Source organism: Mirounga angustirostris, unplaced genomic scaffold (genome assembly GCF_029215605.1).
Source record: "Mirounga angustirostris isolate CCGP_5_RB_7025 unplaced genomic scaffold, mMirAng1.0.hap1 SCAF_5, whole genome shotgun sequence".
Classification (NCBI taxonomy): Eukaryota; Metazoa; Chordata; class Mammalia; order Carnivora; family Phocidae; genus Mirounga; species Mirounga angustirostris.
The window spans coordinates 158293138-158312538 of record NW_026991713.1 but is presented as its reverse complement, the minus strand read 5'-3'; the positions used below and the strand labels follow the sequence as shown (position 1 = coordinate 158312538).

At 42.2% G+C, this 19401-nt stretch overlaps 1 protein-coding gene across 2 annotated transcripts in view; it reads right to left on the bottom strand.

Moving 5' to 3' along the window:
• Positions 1 to 19389, bottom strand: part of DCTN5 (dynactin subunit 5) — a 29762-nt gene extending 10373 nt beyond the window's left edge. The window contains exons 1-6 of one of the 2 annotated variants that reach the window (XM_045875167.3): positions 19138 to 19389; positions 18365 to 18433; positions 12121 to 12239; positions 9226 to 9337; positions 5344 to 5446; positions 916 to 2305 (exon numbers count right to left, since the gene is read on the bottom strand). In XM_045875167.3, the coding sequence (XP_045731123.1) occupies positions 2208 to 2305; positions 5344 to 5446; positions 9226 to 9337; positions 12121 to 12239; positions 18365 to 18433; positions 19138 to 19185 (549 nt within the window). In that variant the 5' untranslated portion in view covers positions 19186 to 19389 and the 3' untranslated portion in view covers positions 916 to 2207. Of the gene's footprint in view, positions 1 to 915; positions 2306 to 5343; positions 5447 to 9225; positions 9338 to 12120; positions 12240 to 18364; positions 18434 to 19137 lie in introns of those variants that run through there. The other variant, XM_064592814.1, reaches the window with a different exon arrangement.
• Positions 19390 to 19401: the final 12 nt, after the last annotated feature.

The window sequence follows — 19401 nt, the reverse complement described above, 5'->3', positions numbered from 1 at the left end:
GCATGCAGACTGTCTCTGGTAGGATAGACCCAAAACTGTTAAGAGTAGCTGCCTCTGGGAAATAGAACATGGAACTGGGATTCTGGGATCGGGAATTTCTACTTCACTGTATGTCTCCTCTTTACTAACTGGATTGGATTTTTGCAATCATGTACTTGAGTTACTTAAGGCTTTTAAAATCATGTTTAAGAGGCTTTAAACAATCCCACTTTCTCTTAATTTTCACTGTTCACAACAAAATGGGCAGTCAAAAAAATGATATGTCAATTACATCTCAATTAAGCTGGAAAGGATAAATTTTAAAAGAAAATGGACAGTCAGTTGCATGGCAGTCAGCTAGCTTCCTTTTAGAGGTATTCAAACACAGGCTGGATGGCAATCTGTTAGACGTGCCCTGGAAGATCTCACTAGCTAATGGAGATTAGCTTAGACAACATCAAAGCTCTGTCAATTCCAAGATTTGCCTTCATGGTGGCACAAAAGAAGGGAGCTGGGGGAGATGCCAGGAAAGGACCAAAAAGAAAAAAAAACCCCAAAAAACAAAACAAAACAAAACCCCTGCAACCATCACAGACTACTGGTATCAGACAGGGCACATAGCAGATGTGCTCTAAGGGTAAGCCTAGCCTCATCTGACCAGGGCAGAGCTGAATTGCACGGCTGTGCTGCCAGACAGACATGGGTGTGACTCCTGGGTCAGCCACTTTGTCACTGTAGGGACTGGACCAAGTTATCTAAGATCTTTGAGTTTTTTCTCATCTGTAAAATAGGAATAATATCCCCCTTACTGGGTTGGTGTGAGCCATAAGCAGACTAGTGAATGCAAAGTCTGTAGCAGGGCACCAGGCGTGCAGGGAAGTGGCCGAGGAAGTGAGGCAGCCATCACAGAGGGGGAGAGGGATCACCTTCAAGTGATTTGTTTCACGTGTCAATCTTTTAATGCATTAAAAAAAAAAAAGAAGAAGAACTGGAAAACAGTTTTACATTGACCTAGAGGAAATCATCACATATAGCCATTTTAACAAACCCCACAACCACATATTAAGTCCGTCCAGCTCCTGCTAGATCCTAACCTTCAGGGCTGAACCATCTTACCCTGTTCACAGCAGAATCAGAGCATTAAGCAAAGCCAAGGTTCTCAGACCCTCCCTTCTAAATCTTTTAGACCAAGAGGTCGGAGCAGAACCAGGCAGGGTTGTGTTATTACCCAGGAGATGGTTAAAAACAGCACTGGTAACTTCATTTACTCCTTGGGGCTCTGTGCCCACAGAATGATTTAAGAGGCCCCCATGTATATATGTGATTGGGTCCAGGTAGAGATATTTTGGTCTGAACTGTGAGGTTTATGGCAAATACAGAGCGGATGAATGGCTCTAGGCCAAGAGGACAAGTGTCACAAATGCTATGTCTTCAAGGAAATAAGGCATATGCTGTTGCCTGCAAATACTGTGAGGCAAGGAGTGACTGCCAGACTAGTCCATCCACATGGCAGACTCATACCTGGGTCTTTGCAAAAATAAAATCTGGGTGCTGGGGGCCCCCCTTCTAGTGAAAGCCAAAGGCCCTAGAATAGAATGCTAGAAAGTCTTTTATTAATCACCCTGGGTTAAAATAACACTTAAAGTCATTTCGGGAAGAAGAGAAATGCTAACCACCCCTCCTTTCAAGTTTTAGTAGCCAACAGGAATCTGGGCTCTGAAAAGTCACCAACACTTTCTCCCCCAAGACCATGAACAATTGTGGCAACTGGCCAAATGTGTTAGCTCAGGAAAGCTGGGAGCAACCCATGTGAGCGGTGTTCATTGTGGGCAGCTAATGGCCATGAGCAGTAGACCAGCTTCATAACCTCCACGCTGGGACAGTGCTCTGCTCTGTGGGCCAGGATCCCGTCATCCACAGGACCAAGGGGTGGGCGTGTTGGGAACAGATGATTCTGTGTTCCACAGATAATGGTATGAAGAGGCCGTTAATAGATAAGGTTTAAGCACAGCATTTGGACACAACTCCTCCAGACATTCTGTTATTAAAGTCTTAAGAGCTTAGAACCTGGAAGGATTGAGAAATTCTAAAGAATTAAAACCAGACAAACAAAAAAAGAGGGTGGAAGGTATCAAAGACACAAGAGCTCTTTGTAGATGCTGGCTGGCTCACTTTGTCCCCAAGTTCATCTTAGAGCTCAAGCAAATTTGAGACACGAGGCAGAGACATTAGACCTGTGTCAAGGGCAAAAACTTCTGGTAGTAGCTCTTGGTGACGTCAATCATCAGCTCCTGGGTACATTCTGGGAGCTCCCCTGAAAACAGCCCTGGGGAAAGAAAGACCTGGTCAACCAACTGGAGCTGGGGGAGGCCAGCAGCTCTGATTTCGATTTAAACCACTACAGGGCCCTTTTCTTTACTCATGAGCATCTAAATTCTAGGTCTTCCAGCTTCAATGCTAGAATATTTCTACTGACTGTATCTTCAAGATGATATTTTTGTGTGTGGGGGGAGACAAATAACACAATTCCCCGAATGGATAAATATACATTACTGCATGATCTGAAGAGTTAAGGCATCTCCGACTACATGGGACGTTGTTCCAGACAAGGATTAGTCCATCCCCTGGATTCTGGTATGACACCTGCTGGGCAAGCCCAGGTGAGCACCCTTTGAGGTAAGAAACTGTTCTGTTGTTCATACAATGAAACTGAATCCAATCCCCAAACCTGCTACATACAGACAAATCATGGATGGGAGTAGAACAGAAATATCCTATCAAAAGACAAAAAATTGTATTTAAGGATTTCTGGGAAAGAGGCACTCTCATACACTATGGGCAGAAGTGTACATTCATATAACCGTTTGGAAGAGCAATTTTGGAAAATCTAGCAAAACTTTTAAAAGTTCATATTCTGTGACCTGACAATCCAACTTCTAAGAATTTATCCTACAAATATCCTTGCTCAACTGATCAATATATGTACAAGAATATTAATGCAGCAAAGTTTCTAATAGTGAAAAACCAGGTACAACGTCTAATGGTCCATTATACCAGGGAATGGGTCAGTTATACTGTGGTACATTTATGTAATGAAAACCATGCAACCATGAAAAGGAGTGAGGGGAATCTCTTCATACTGACAAGAAAAGATGCCCCAGATACACTGTTAAGAAAGCAAATTTCCAAACAGAATAGAAAGTGTGAATCTATTTATACAGGTCTAAACAGTTTTATATATCTGTGTAATACACACAAGTACATATATACACACATATGGTACACACACCTGTGCATTAATATACATACAAAACAAACACACTTGCACATATACAGAGAGAAAATAACAGGTAGGATAGAAAAAAAAGGTCTAAAAAATATAAAATTCTCACAGGCATCTTTTACAAATGAGCAGCCTATGTTAGATTTGCAAACATATGTTTGGTCTGCACAGTATTTAATCTTTTTAAAAAGTTAGCAACCAACACTCAAAAATTCAGAGATCCCACGTAGATATTCAGATTTTTAGCTCCTCATGAACTATCAGAAGTTCTTAGAATGTTAGGTCTGTACTCTTGGCCAGCCATGATAGGCTGTCACTTCAATCACGTCTGTCTGACTCCTACAGGCAGTTTTAGCTTTTTGGTTCCTTACCCAGGTTCTTTCTGGATGGTTTGCCTTTCATTTGTTCCACTACTCAGTGACATGCAGAGGAGCCCTCCAAAAATGTGCCAGTTGTCCTACAACCTTAGGCCTCTTTACTAAGGATGAAGATTACCAACAGCATTATCTAGATGGTTAGCATTTGTTTGTGAAACTACTAAAAACAAACATGGGAAGTATCTTGTCACAGTGCAGAAAGTACTGGACTCTAAATAAGGGGTCTTAAGAGCTAGTCAAGGCTTTCCCACGAACCAGCTCTGACCCTGTGGACGACCCAATCTCTCTAGGCCTGTTTCCCCATCTACACAATTATCTCTAAGGTCTCAGGCAGCTTGAATCCTCCATCAGAACCTCCAAACACAGCGCTTATTTGGATTTCAAATACCAAGTAGTGCCTCCCTGCCTTGGCCATCGATGCCCAAAGACCACAGTTGGTTCTAAGGACCCTGAATAAGTTAAAAGAGGTTAAGATATTTCTCTGGCAATATACTGCTCACTGCAGATCAGATACCTGTCTGACAATCAACCTAAAACGACTGCTGGGGCTGTTCGGATCTGCACTTGCTAAGAATGATGATACTTTCTCACAGTGGGAACCTAATATAGGGAGAATCTCACTCAGCAAGGTTCTTCCTCCTTTGCAAGAGCAAAAGCTGTTTCAGCTCTTCTGAAACAGCAGAACAGCCCATTTCCTCCCCAAAGAATCTGAATGGATGATTTTCTACATCTTTGAAATCCACAGTCAATGATCTGAGTGATGAGTTTTTTAATTGGAAAAGTAACTAAACCATCCAGGGGTACGTCTCATATATTGCCAAATCTCTCGCCATAAATAGCATCTTCCATCTGTGAATCTCTGGTGTGCCTCTGTCCATGTTGCATGAGTTCAACCACATAAAATCATATAGAGAAGAAAAGAGACTGCCTTGGGGAGGGGTGGGAGACATGAGGTTTTCTTCTTCCTTCTGTTTTTCTGTGTTTTCCAAGTTTTCTAGGAGGAGCATGTATCACTTTTGTTTGCTCACATGTTTGGCCACTGGGAACTCTGAGCTCACGAGGGCTTTACCTAAGGGCATTCCATTAGCCAAGGTCAAGAGGGGATATATTTGCTTCCCTTAGGTGTTCTAGAGCTATCGTTGGCCTTAGACCATGTTTTATGCCAACTTTTCAGTTTGGGCATTCCTGGGCAGTGTGGGAAGTATAAGTTCAAAATCCCAACCAACATGAAGGCATTGTTAGAATTCTCTGGAGAGACTTTTTCTTTTTCCACCTAGAGCCCAGACCAAGAGAGTCTTGCTTCTTTGTACTTTCCCTGTGCTGGTGGCAGGTTGACTCTAGATCAACTTTTATTGAGAGACCACCCTTCAAGAGGATCTCTCTGCCATATAAGGCTTTCTCTCTCATCCCCACAGAAGTATCAAACCCTAAACCACTCTACTTACTATGAAGATGCATAAACCTAACCATGCTTATAGTGTGGGTTTAGTCTCCTCTTTGTTTCTGACTCTTGAAATTTCCTTGTGAACTCAATTGTGCATTTAAAAAGATACTGGTTACATTTTTAGATAGCATTTCTAGGTAATCTGTAGCAGGAGAATTTTTAAATTAGCTAGATCAATACATTGTCAGAGACAAAAACTGCATGCATTACTTTTGTGAAGGAAAATGAGATTGAGCTTTCATAATCAACACCAAGCTTACCTGGGCAGCCTGAGAAGACGGTGAATGGTGGCACCACAGTTTCTGGGGGTAATACTGTGTTGTCAAGAATTTTGCAGCAATCTTTCAACACACATCGGCGCCCCTGAAATTAAAATCTTGTCACTAGGAAATACAGCAGGAATTGCTCGAGTAAAAGTTGCCTGTCTGCTGCATGGAATGCTATTTTATATATTCTCCATTCATGATATCATACAATAGACAGGGCCAATGACAAGAGGTTTGGCCACAATTCCCTACTTCAGGTGACAAGCAGGAGGAGGTAGGGGTACGAGTGTGTGTGTGTGTGTGTGCGAGTGTGTGTACATGAACTTGGGGAAGGAATTGTATGCTAGGGACAGTTCAGGTTATCTTAGGTATTACAGACTGAAATTCAGTCTCCCAAGAGTTGTAGAATTTTCTGTCTTTTTTCTTAAATTTAGTGGACATTTACTTTTTTGCTTGTCCAACATTTGATCCCCTTTCTTCTGGTAACAGAACCTGTATTGTCCTTGGTAATACCCCTCTGCCCATGACAGTCCCCTATCCTAACCCCAAACCCCAAGCCTGGCCACAAGGACTGTTTTATGGAATGAGCCAAATCAGTCTGATGAATCACAACATCAAGGCTTCTGCTGGGACTACTGGGAAAGGAAGCTCTTTCCAGTGGGGTTTCTAGAGGACAGGACAGACATTTAGACCAACTGTCTTGTTTCCAAGAGGGAAGAATCTGCCTGACAGCCTCCCAAAGGAAAGCGGGAAAGAGAAAGAGATTAATTCTCATGACATCAATTGAACCCCTGGAGCCACCTGTGCATAGAATTAGGGTCTACTTTTGTACTCTTGGTTCATATTAGCCAATATGTTCGTTTTGAAAGTTTAGGCCAAGCCTTATGCTTGACTTTATCCACTGTTGCCACTTTTGAATTCTGCATCACCCACAGCATTTTGAGGGCAAGAAATAAGGTCTGGTAGATCCATCTGTTTCCTGGGTTAAAGGAAAGGGAAGGCTTCTTCTACATACAGATTAAAGTTGTGCCTCAGACTACCTGCTGAGTAAGTGAAAGTTTTGGTCTTTACCGACTGCACTTACATCACCAGGGCCTGTGAGTTCACTTGTGTCCTGGTCAGAGGATCTGATAAAACATACTTGACTGACAATGTGGAATCCCTAACAACATCAGGACAATGCTAACCTGTCTAGATCTCAGATTTTACCGAAGAATATGAAAGATACTTTGATTTGGTTGTATTAAAAATTTCCCAATTATTAATAAATGCCCAAATCATAAGTATTTCCAGGAATTTCCAGGTAGATTGCTAAATGAATTTTTTAGAAAGCTTATACCTTGAAGGTCTGAATTTTTTAAGTGACTACTAAGCTGTCTCTGGCGAGGTGGATAACAGCCTTGGCAACACTTGGCACTATCTGTAGCTCAGAAACAAGTTATAACCGCAGCTCTCCATTCATTCTTGGAAAGTTCTCTCCCATGAATTACCTGCTAGTGGCAATTCCCAAAATACAGCAGCTGGCCAGCTCCCCGGGTGACTCCCAAATTAACCCAAAGACGTCCTATGACACCTATGCTCCTAATAATTCTGATTAAGCGCATAGGGCACTGGGGAAAGAAGCAGAATGTGCTGCATGAGGCATGACACATTCACACAGAGGGATCTGCAGACAAAGGGCCCTGGAAAAGAAGAGCAGTGAGAATAAAACTTCCGCTGTGTACCACCGGCCACCACACAGCCTGGAGGCACCTGCTGTGTCCACTCATTAGCCATTCTGCCCACTCAGGTAAATGATGCTTAATCAGCTTCCAGAGCATTCTGGGCAAACTGATCAATTAAACAGCAGTAAAAGTCAAAACACGGGTACTTCTTAGGCATGAGTGCATTGGCAATAGATGAGGAGGTGAAAAGCTGAAACCACTTCTTTATTCTTTCCTAGAGGACTTTCCCAGGAGGAGTCAAGAACTCCATGTTGCCAGTATTACAGCTACCTGTATTTCCAGATACAAGTTATTCAGCATCTCTGAGCCTTGGGTTCCTCGTCTGGGAAACAGGACATAAAACCAAACCACAGGGCCGCTGTGAGGATTAGAGACAATAAATGTAAAGCTCACAGCACGGTAACAGAGACTATGAAGATTGTCTGTGAGGCTTTTCCTGCAGGCATCTGGGCAACTCTGACTGGCAACTATACCCTCACACATCCGAAAGGAGTTAGACCACCAAATGGATGCTATCGGAAGGATCTGTGGGTCATGGGGACAGCTGGACTCTAAAAAGAGTCCCTGCTAGCTCCAAGATTCTAGAGTTGTAAAATAATCTTTCTCCTGAGATTACTTGAGAATTTGTAAAAGGCTCAGCAAATAGGTACTTATGTCTGAACTGATGTATCAGAAAGGGGCACAAAAAAGCAGAGCAAGACAAGAAGACTAGAACTCCCTACGCACTGGGAAGAGTATTTGGATTTTAATGTTTCAGACATTTAGCTCCAGGGATAAAGGACGGGGCTAACACACTAGGCTACTATGAGCATGTCATCACTTTGCGGAAGAAAAAGAAAAATCCAGCTGTGGCTTAGAAAGCCAACTTCTGTCACACAGAATGAGGGGACAGGATGGATTTCACAATTTTCCCCCTTTCTTCAATATCATGCCAAATGAAAGACCCTCTGTCTCTAATATATATGAAGGGACTCCTTTGGAGGAGAATATTTGGCAAAACAACCACTTCCCTTAATTCTGAGTGACAGGCCGGATTGATGTTTTCCACAGCAGTGTGGTTCTCCACTGCACGGTCCATCTTTGCTGTGCTCTCGTGGCTTGCAGAATGTGACCACAGGGTTTCTACAAGTATTTTATACTTGAGTATTATCCAGAAGAGAGAGCTGCCTCTGTATTATTGGGAATAACATGAAAAGTCCTTGGCTTTTCCTAGAAGCTAGGATTTGGGTACAAATTTAAAATATAGGAAACTGGGGTGCCTGGGTGGCTCAGTCGTTAAGCGTCTGCCTTCGGCTCAGGTCATGATGCCAGGGTCCTGGGATCGAGTCCCACACCAGGCTCCCTGCTCAGCGGGAAGCCTGCTTCTGCCTCTCCCACTCGCCCCTGCTTGTGTTCCCTCTCTAGCTGTGTGTCTCTCTCTGTCAAATAAATAAATAAAATCTTAAAAAAAAAATATAGGAAACATTTTCCCTAACTCTTAAGGCAGTTCAACTCTGGTCATTAGCATTCTCACCCAGGATGTTCTCATAAATCCCAACTGAAATCAAGCTCTTCATCTAAGAATACTGAGAAATCCAACTTCGTAAAGCCTTGGCCAGATGAAACAAGTAGATGCCAAGGCTCCTGTGGACCAGGATCCCACATGTCCACTGAGCAAGGGCCCACTTGTACCCCACATGCCCATCACCCTGAACTACTTGGAGTTCCCCTAATGTCATATCCCTTGTCCCCACTAGACTGTACGATCCTGGAGGTAAAGCAACAGGTAGGCCATAGAGCAGGCATGGCTATTCATTAAGCCTGGGTTCAAATCCCAGCTCTACCACTTCATAGCTCTGTCAAATCCCCTAATTTCTAAGGTCTTCAGGCTTGTTGTCTGCAAATAGGGATAATAACAGTTAACTACCACCTTGGATGGTTATGAGGGTCAAATGGAAAAATCAAAGGCAAGAGTTTAACATCTTATAGAAGAGGTTAGATAAAGTTTAGCCGTGATTACGGATGCCTAGAAAACTCCAAATCCAATAATAATTCGAGTAGACCAGAAACTACTTCTACCCTCCTTGGCCACAGAAGCAGAGGCCCACTGATGTGAGGGACGGGAGATGGAGGGGCAGTAAGGCCATTTAGCCAGCCAAGACACCATACTCACAATCACACAGTTCTTGCCAACGTGAACATAAGAGCCAATCTGAGCTGCGTTGACCACACAATCTTCCTCAATAAAGACATGGTCCCCGATATGTAAAGGAAAGAATGCAACGCTGGAGAAGGAAAAGAAGACGAACAAAAGAAAATGTCAAGGTGATTTGCTTTTGGTCAAGGTTTATAGAACTGCTGATCATACTCTCAACTTCATCATCTCATCTTAATAAGATTGTTCCTAAAAGGAAGGAATCCTCAGGCTAGGAGAATTCTGTAATGTTGAAGATGAATGGGATTACTAGCTCAAAATCAGAAATATTGGACCAAGCAGTGTGCAAGGAAACAGGAAGACAGAAGCAGCGAGACCTTCCAAGCTAAAAGGGCTGGCACCAAATGAATGCGTGTTTTGCTCATTCCTGCCTCCTTGGAAATGCTCATAGGTCACATTTTTGGTAATCTGCCCTACAATGTTGTAGGAGACTGACATCAGTTCCTGGGATATATTTTCTACCATTCAACATTCCAAAAATTTGTATATTTTTGATTTTACTGATTTTACTGAGTACCTACTGTATGCCAGACTCTATGCTAGAAATTGGAGATAGAATGGCAAGCAAAAAGGACACTATCTGGCCCATGAGGAGCTAGCAATCAAGAAAAGAGAGATTAAACAAATGCTTATATAAGTAATTAATTACAAATATGATAAGTACTACAAAGTAAAAAATACCAAGTTATAAGTGAAGACTTCACCTAGATTGGAAGTTTGGTAAAAGCTTAATTGAAAGTGACATTTAAGGGGCACCTGGGTGGCTCAGTTGGTTAAGCATCTGACTTCAGCTCAGATCATGATCTCAGGGTCCTGGGATCGAGCCTTGTGTTGGGCTCTGCACTCAGTGGGGAGTCTGCTTCCTCTCTCCTTCTCCCTCTGCCCATCCCCATGCTCGTCTGTCCTCTCGCTCTCTCAAATGAATAAATAAAATCTTGAAAAAAAAAGTGACATTTAAGCTAAGAATTGAAGGAGGAGGAGTCAGTAGGCTTTCTCCAGACTTCTGACATCATTGCCATTCTCCATGATTCCTCAAATGTTACTGACTATGGTTCTATGATCACATCTACAGTAACTTCAGTACCTTGGGATGGAAAATATTTGGACTAGAACTAAAATAAAGTAGCTGGATGCTCACTGGCTCTATCTAGTCCTGTGCTCTATTTTGTCAGAGATGATATCTGTCCTCCCTGGAGCTATAGTTTATTTAAATCTTCCTTAATCTATTCATATTTTTGATCTGGGACCCTTGTGTGACAATGAATTCCTTGATCTTATCAGTCTACAGCAGCACTGTCAGCACCTGAATTTTAAATTAAAAATTCCAAACTTGATATTATTATCTGGTTCTTATATTGAGGATACATGGGGTGGGGGACAGAGGAATCCATGGTCACTTGCTGTTCATGTGTTGCTATTTACACTTTTGTATTCCTGTATTTCTCATGTGGACTATTCCTATTTACACATCCTACTGTTCACCAATAAACCCCCTATTTATTCTCAGAGCTCTTCCGAGACCATAGCCAGCACAGTAACGCCTCTATCAGAAGGGGGAGCCAATGACTCTGGCAGAGTACCTGTCACAGTGTAGAACCATGAAAGCCCACCACAAGGATTTCTTGTTTCCCCCCAAAAGCCTTCTGAGCTAATGAGCAAATGTTTTCACGTGAATGATTTGCAGTGATTCCCTGCTCCCATTCCTGTCTGTGATGGAAAGCCTGGAGTCTGACTTCATTCTGAGACATGCAGGATGATTCCTGTGTGCTTTACTCCCAGGTATTACAGTCTGAGTTGGTTGCTCTCTTTATTGTTCCTCCCTAACCAAGTTCAGCCCTATGATAGGAGTGTCACAATACACAGTGGCTATCACATTATAGTATCACATTCTATAGTAGCCATCTCTGTATGTGTTTCTACTACTAGGTTTTTGAGAACTTTGAGGCAGGAACGCTATTTCATCCATCTTTACGTACCCACCTTATAATGAAGTGACTGACATAAAGAAAGCACTCAATCAATGCTTGTTGAATTACTCAATGTATTGCAGATGGTGCCATAGGTAGGAGCCAGGAGGGAAAAGAGGGAGAGAGGCAAAAGAACAACAACAACAACAACAACAAAAATACCAGCACATCAGGCATGGTGGACAGTTTTCCTGCCCTGTCCATGCCCTTCCCTGGATAATCCTTACTCCCACTGAGAAAACAGTGGGCTTGACTTGCCCCTGCCCTCTGAGTCAAAACTGTTTAGACCAGAGGTGGGCACTTAACTCCAGTTGAGCCAATCAGATTCCCTCTGCCAAGATTCTGGAAATAAGACCTAAAATCTTTGGCTACTATCTTTTGAAGCCTGAATAAAGAACTGATATAAATAAGGGGCTGATGCAGCATGGTTGGCTCCATGAGAAAAGGGGGAAGATGAAGCCAACGTGAAAGAGAGGAGAGGGAGGCAGAAATGCAGGGACAAAGAACGACAAGAAACAACATAATCTCGGTGACAGAGCAATAGTCAGCATAGTTGTCTTGATTCTGGCTAGCTGTCCAATTACAGGTTCTAGTCCCTATGAAGCCTGGCCCCTTTTCCTACCCTTATATTCCGTTAAATATGCCTGCATCTCTTCATCAGAACCCCTTCTGCCTTTGCCAATTTAAGTGGATTCTGTTTCTGGCAACCAACCAACAACTAGACTAAGATAACCACCACCAGAGTTGCGTTCATTACAGTGAATTCCTCCTCAGTGACCCAAACAATAGCACAGACCTGCTCCTTATACCACAACTCAATACCCGGAATACACCACCCATAGCAGCATCCCGCACAATACTGAAACAAGGTAAGTAAATTACATACCCTTTGCTGAATTTCTTGAACGGTGGCCTTATGACACTCCGACTTTTCACAACACAATGACGTCCAACTCTTACATTTGCTAGATCCCCTCGGATAATACAGTCATTCATCACAATGGTCTACAAAATAAAGCACATTTTAAAAAGCTACCAACATAGCCTAAAACACAACAAAAAAGACTAGGTAAGTAGACACTGATTGAAGTTATGCTATGATCTACTGAGTCACATGTTCTGTCAAAAGAGATAACTTTAAGGTAAAGAGAACTGCCCTCCTAACACTGACTCAGTTAGGGGCGCCTGGGTGGCTCAGTTGTTAAGCGTCTGCCTTCATTTCGGGTCATGATCGCAGAGTCCCAGGATCGAGTTCTGGGATCGCGTCCTGCATTGGGTTCCCTGCTCAGCGGGGAGTCTGCTTCTCCCTCTGCTCTTCACCTTGCTTGTGCTCTCTTTTTCTCTCTCTCTTTCTCAAATAAATAAATAAAATCTTAAAAAAAAAAAACAACACTGACTCAGTTGAAGATGTTCCCAGCATATCATGAGCTCTGCCCTTAATATCCCATAAATAAGACTCGTTGAATAAACAGACCTTTACTAAGAATGCCTGTAGTTGACCTAGTTTACTCACCACCTCAGATTCACTTGATTCTACCCGCCCTTAAGCCTTGGCTGCTTGCTCAGTGAGAATCCAGGCTGCTCCTACCTTTGTCCAATCTCCCAACACTACTGACTACCTCCAACTTCATGCTCCTGGAGGTAGGCCTACTGAGCTCCTGGTTCCTCTCCCAAATTCTGGACTCAGATGAAGTGCTACACTGCAGGGTATGATATCCAACTGCCCCAAAGATTGCCTGGATGGGCTTCAGGGTGAATTATGTAACTCAGAAGTTTGGGGGAATTAATGCCCCATACTTGGTAAAGAGTAGGCATTCTGGAAGTGTCTTTTGAATAAATGGGGTAAAAAAAATAAAATTGCATATGGCTGGGGTTACAGCTGGACAAGTAAGCTGGGCCTAGGGCTTATGAGGCATTATGTATACTGAGTACAGAAGCTTAGGCTTTTTCCCTAGAGGATATAGAGGATATAAGGAATCAAACTTTTTAAGCAGAACACACTGAATCTTCATTTTAGAAATATTATTCTGAAAGCAGTCTAGAGTGAAGGGAGAGGGCAGGTAAGACTGGAGGGAAAGTGACACTTTAGATGACTACAGTGGATCAAGGTAAAATGAGAGAATGGGCCTTCTCTATGACAATAGTTGTGCATGAAGAAAAGAGAAATACAAGGTAGAGGAATCTGATCAAGCCTCCAGATCTACTAATTAAGAGGGAGGAGAGGGGCAGAAAGACTGCATTCAACAACCATGGAAATAGAATTGACCAAATTCAAAATTTGAAAATTCTACAGAACAATGAGCCAGTTTCTTCAACATATAAGTGGGATGGAGAGAAAAACAGGCTGGGGGAAAAGAACTGTTACAGGCTTAAAGAGTCCTGAGAGATATATCAACCAGATGCAATGTGTACTTGACCTTGTTTGGATCCTGATTTGAATAAACCAACTATAAAAAGACATGTTAAGATACTAGAAAGATTGAACATGGACAGAGGATTAGATGATAGTAGGAAATAACTGGCTTCTTAAAAAATATATCATGATAAGGGTACTCTACTCATTTTTTAAAATCTTTAAATCTTAGTGATATATATTAAAGTATTTATGGGTGAAATAATACAGTGTTTGCAATTTGCTTTAAAATACCCCAACTCCCTGCTCTGCCCCTGGTCAAAATAGGTATGGGTTTGTGGGGCAGGTACAGAGATGAAACAAGGACGTCAGAATATTGCTAACTGCAGAAGCTGGTGAATGAGTATATGGAGATTCATTATATGTTCTCTCTACTTTGGTACATGTCTTAAAAGTTGCATAATAATACTGCCCATCTATAAAAAGTAATGAATTGTTAATCCACTAATGTACACAACATGGATAAATCTCAAAAACATTATGCTGAGTGCAAGAAGGCTGACAACAAAGAGTACATGATTCCCATTACAGGCAACTCTAGAAAATGCGAAAGTAATCTCTATTGGTCTTACACCAGTGGTTATCTGGGGCCAAGGGTAGTAGGAGGACTGACAGCAGAGGGGTCCAAGGAAATGAGGGTGATAGAAATATTTTATATCTTAATTGTGGTTGCAGAGGTGTAAGCATCAGTCAAAACTTGTCAAACTGAGGGGCGCCTGGATGGCTCAGTTGGTTAAGCATCTGCCTCAGCTCAGATCATGGTCCCAAGGTCCTGGGACTGAGCCCCAAATCAAGCTCCCTGCTCAGTGGGGAGCCTGCTTCTCCCTCTCCCTCTGCTCCTACCCCCTGCTTGGGCTCTCTCTCTCTCAAATAAATAAATCTTAAAAAAAAAACACCAAAACTTGTCAAACTGCACACTTAAAATGGGTACAATTCATTGTATGTAATTATGTCTCAATAAAGATAACTTTTAAAATGTTCCACTAGAGGGGCACCTGGATGTCTCAGTAGGTTAAGCGTCTGCCTTCGGCTCAGGTCGTGATCTCGAGGTCGTGGGATCAAGCCCTGCGTCGGGTTCCCTGCTCAGCGGGGTGTCTGCTTGTCCCTCTCCCTCCGGCCCTCTCCCTGCCTCATGCTCTCTCTTGCCCACTCTCTCTCTCAAATAAATAAAATCTTTAAAATAAATGTTCCACTGTAAAACGTTAAAAATGGAAAAAAAGGGAAGAGAATCTATATGACTTGGTCATTGTTTTGATATTGGGGAAAGAGAGAAAGGGAATCTAGGATGAGAGTTTAGAATGGGGTAAGCGATTCTGGGGACTGGACTGGATGGCAAATTCAATTGTGAAATGCTATTTGAGGTACCTGTTGGATGACCAACAGGCAGTTGAAATGAAGGTCTGGGGCCCAGGACAGAAGAGGTAGATGGGGAATACAGGTGAAATTAGATATGTCACTAACCTGACATATACAGGTGAATTTAGATATGTCACTAACCTGAACACGAGGCTCTGAGAAATTACTAAAAAAGAAGTGGGCTCATACTTCAAAGAGTTTACCAATCTCACCTGCATATGTTTGGTCTATAAAACCTCTATCAGTAAAAAGACAATTTCTCATCAGCTGCTGACTATAAAGGACTATAGTTCGTCTTGGTTTTTAAAAATGGGTCTCCTTCAAGTTTAAAGAGATATCTGTTTCTAGTATGTACTCTTTCATCTGAAATCCTTCATTTACTTTAATCATTGTTTTCTGTTTATGCTTCCATCTACAATCAGAGAAAATGACTTCCTTTTCTTTGGAAGGAAGCAGAATACCAAGAGTTCTGAGTATTTGGTAATGGTTGTTTTTGTTTTACTGTGTTTTAAACAAAGATAGCAATCTTAATCTGGAAATAAAGAAAATCCACAGAAGTCCCTCAGGCAGCCTAAATTACACTCCCATTTGAAGAAGCAAACATGAAAAACATTAAGTAATGGATAATCACAGGAGGTCAAAGAGATTTAGCATGAGGGACTCAAATCCTGGTTTCCTATCTCATAAAGAATGGAGCTGAAGATGAGAAGTCAGATTCAAAAGAGAGGCAGCAGGATGTTAAAATGAAAGTGAGTGCACATAAGGACCTCACAGGGAAGAATATGGTAGTAGAGCAGAGTTCACTGAACTTGACAAAAGATGAGGCAGAGGTGGGAAGCTGGAGGTCTAAGAACTGTGCCCAGAAACCTGTTTTGTTTGGCTCATGCACCTTGTTTCATCATTTGAATTTAATGCTATTATTTGAATAGCGGGACATTTTGCATTAAAAAAATCCAGATTTCCAATTTGTTTTGAGAAAATATAGGTCTATATTCCCACATGGCAACAATCAGCTTGAGCTTAGCTAGGACAAGTATTCTTCAATTCACCAGGCCCCGCCACTCTCTGTTGTTGGCACCCAGTCTTCCTTACTCATTTGATCCTTGCCTATCCCTGCAGGCACTATAATACCTCATGTAAGGGTTTAGGAAAATAGAAGTCTTACAGTTCTGAAAGGGACAAAACAAAAAACTGGGAACAAAATAACCAGTAGGAGAGGGGATAAATGGAACTGTACACAGTAGTGAAAACGCACAAACCACAGTGAATCTTAGAAACAGAATTGAGAACAATGGTACTTAGTGTGATAGGTGTTTCCTACTGTGGTTATTATAAGTGAGTGTAAAAAAAGTAAGTAACAGAAAGCCAAGTAAAGCTAAACTATATACGTATATAGTTTACATGGATGTAAACGTGTATATATGTATTAGTTTACATCCTACAACATACATGAACTTTGAAACATTATGCTAAGTGAAATAAGCCAGGCAAAAAAGGACAAATATTATATATCTAGAATAGGCAAATTCACAGAGACAGGAAGTGGATTGAGGTTATTAGTGACTAGGCGGGGTGTGGGGGGCAGCGGTGGGGAGACGGGTAGGGAGATGGGGAGGAAACAGGGAGTTATTCCTTAATGAGTATAGAGCTTCTGTCTGGGTGATTAAAGTTTTAGAAATAGATAGTGGTGATGACTGCACAATGGTTGTAAATAGAATTTTTTTTTTTAAGTAGGCTCCACATCCAGCGTGGAGCCCAATGCGGGGCTTGAACTCATGACCCTGAGATGAAGACTTGAGCTAAGATCAAGAGTAGGATGCTCAACCAAATGAGCCACCCAGGCACCCCAATTGTAAATATAATTAATGCCAATGGATCGTACACTTAAAAACAGTTAAAGTGGCAAATTTTGTCACATATATTTTATCACAATTTAATAAAGAAATGTTCCCTACAAAATCACAGAAAATGTTTTGAAATTACCTGAGGGATTTCTTTTTCTTTTTTTTAAGGTTTTATTTATTTGTTTGACAGAGAGCGAGAGACACACTGAGAGAGGGAATACAAGCAGGGGGAGTGGGAGAGGGAGAAGCAGCCTTCCCAGGTGCCCACCTTAGGGATTTCTTAAAAACTCCACACACTGGGGCGCCTGGGTGGCTCAGTCGTTAAGCATCTGCCTTCGGCTCAGGTCATGATCCCAGGGTCCTGGGATCGAGTCCCACATCGGGCTCCCTGCTCCACGGGAAGCCTGCTTCTCCCTCTCCCACTCCCCCTGCTTGTGTTCCTTCTCTTGCTTTGTCTCTCTCTGTCAAATAAATAAATAAAATCTTAAAAAAAAAAAACAAAAACCTCCACACATTTGCTAATGAGTCAGATTAGGGTTAACTGAATTTTCTAATTTTGTGCAGGAACAGTGTGTCTATAATTACTAATTATACCTAATTACTGAACTATATTTCTTTCTATTAAATCTCATGATGAGCTAATGGAGATAGTAATTGTGTCTCTACTGAAAAAATTTATGATTGCTTGATTATAGTGAGACTGTTTTCCCTTTGAAGTTCGAGATGTAACATTTTAAAGAAAAATGGCAGGAAAAACTATGGGTTCAGTGTTTGTCAAGTTCAAATATATCTTGATATTTTCTCTGGTTCTGAAATGTCCTAATATTATTCCCAAGTTTATACTCATCTCTCTGCTATTTCAATTTATTTAGACTACAAATTTTCAGCTTTTCATATTCCATTTTGCAAATCTGTTTCATAGTTTAGTGTCTTTTCCAATTCTCTCTCTTTTTTAAGATTTTATTTATTTGACACAGAAAGAGAAAGCGCACAAGCAGGAGGAGAGGCAGAGAGGGAGAAGCAGGCTCCCCGCTGAGCAGGGAGCATGACTGGGGCTCAATCCCAGGACCCTGAGATCATGGCTTGAGCCAAAGGCAGACATTTAACCGAATGAGCCCCCCCCATTCTCAAATTAATTTTAAGAGTTTCAGTTGATGCTGAATCATTATTACTAAACAGTTAATTATACTACTATACTTTACAGCTTCTACACTAAAATATTTTGTTGCCTATTTATGTTTGTGTCCAGTAGTTTAGGGCACAGCACAATACTTTAAAATAATTTCAGTTCTGGGTGCCATGGTATACCATTCCTGGCATAAAGGGGAAAAGGTTTTCTGTTGCCTCCTTTTATTGAATCTTTTTTGGATTCAATAAAATTGGGAGAATTAAAAAGAGAATTTTTCAATGTACAGCAATAAATGGGAGACATGGCAACGTATTATCTGCCCTCCCAATGTGATAATTAGTGGAAAGAAAGCAAAGATATGCATCCTGGAACTGGCTTGGTCCCTTACCTTGCCATTTAGAACGATGTTCTGACTTCCACACAATACGGACTGGCGACTAACTTTGTTTCCAGATGCCTGAAAGCAAAGAGCAGAAAATGGGGATAAGCAAACTGAGTGGATTCTGGACTACAGGTTTCCATCAAGAAAGCTGCTACTGGAGAGGAAAGGGCTTGAAACGGGGCAAAGTCCTCAATGGAATGAGTACAGGATATCAAAGCAAGGATGGATTTGGAAACTACGGATTCCAAGAAGGGATCCAGAATTTGGATGTGGTAGGTCTAGAGCCTAATAACGTCAGACACGGGGATTCAAGTTTCAGTTCTATACCCAGGATAATGACTTAACCGATATCAGAGTTGCAAGAATTCATAGCAACGCGGAATGAGCACCTACCCTACTTCGATCAATTTACACACATCATGTATTGACTATAAAGGACCTAACCGTCTTTTAGCACACAGTAATAAATTACGACACGTTAGTTTAAAAAAAACCTTCCGAAAGGCCCGAAGCCTGGAGTTGTTATTGATACTAAGGTGGATGAGATTTGTCCGGCTTTCTGGAAGGCATTTTATCTTTAGGAAATCAGGAATAAGTAGAAAAGCCTAAACTGGCCATGCAAGGAATAAATAACAAAGCTGGGCCATTCACTAAGTGATCTAAGTAATCTCGGACTAAACGCCAAAGGGACCCAGGGTGGGGCAGGGACAGGATGGGGACACCAGCCTCAAAGGGACGCAGGCTCGGAAAAGAGAGGGCAGATGTCTAGACACGCGCACCGTCTCGATGTACTCGGACTTGTTGTAAAGCAGCTCGCCCAACTCCATGGCCACCAACTCCTTCTCGCAGCTCCGGTTCCTGTCAAAGCCTGTCAGCCGGTCAGTCAGACTGGGATTCAGGCTACTTCCGGCCGCTCCTCCACTTCCGCTCTGGGCGCCCTCCGCTCTTCTCCGCAGCTCGGCTCTCCGCTAGGCGGCCCCGCTCTATTACTCGGCCGTCTCCAGCTGCGCGTGCGCAGGCCGAGCGGTGGATGTAATTGGCCG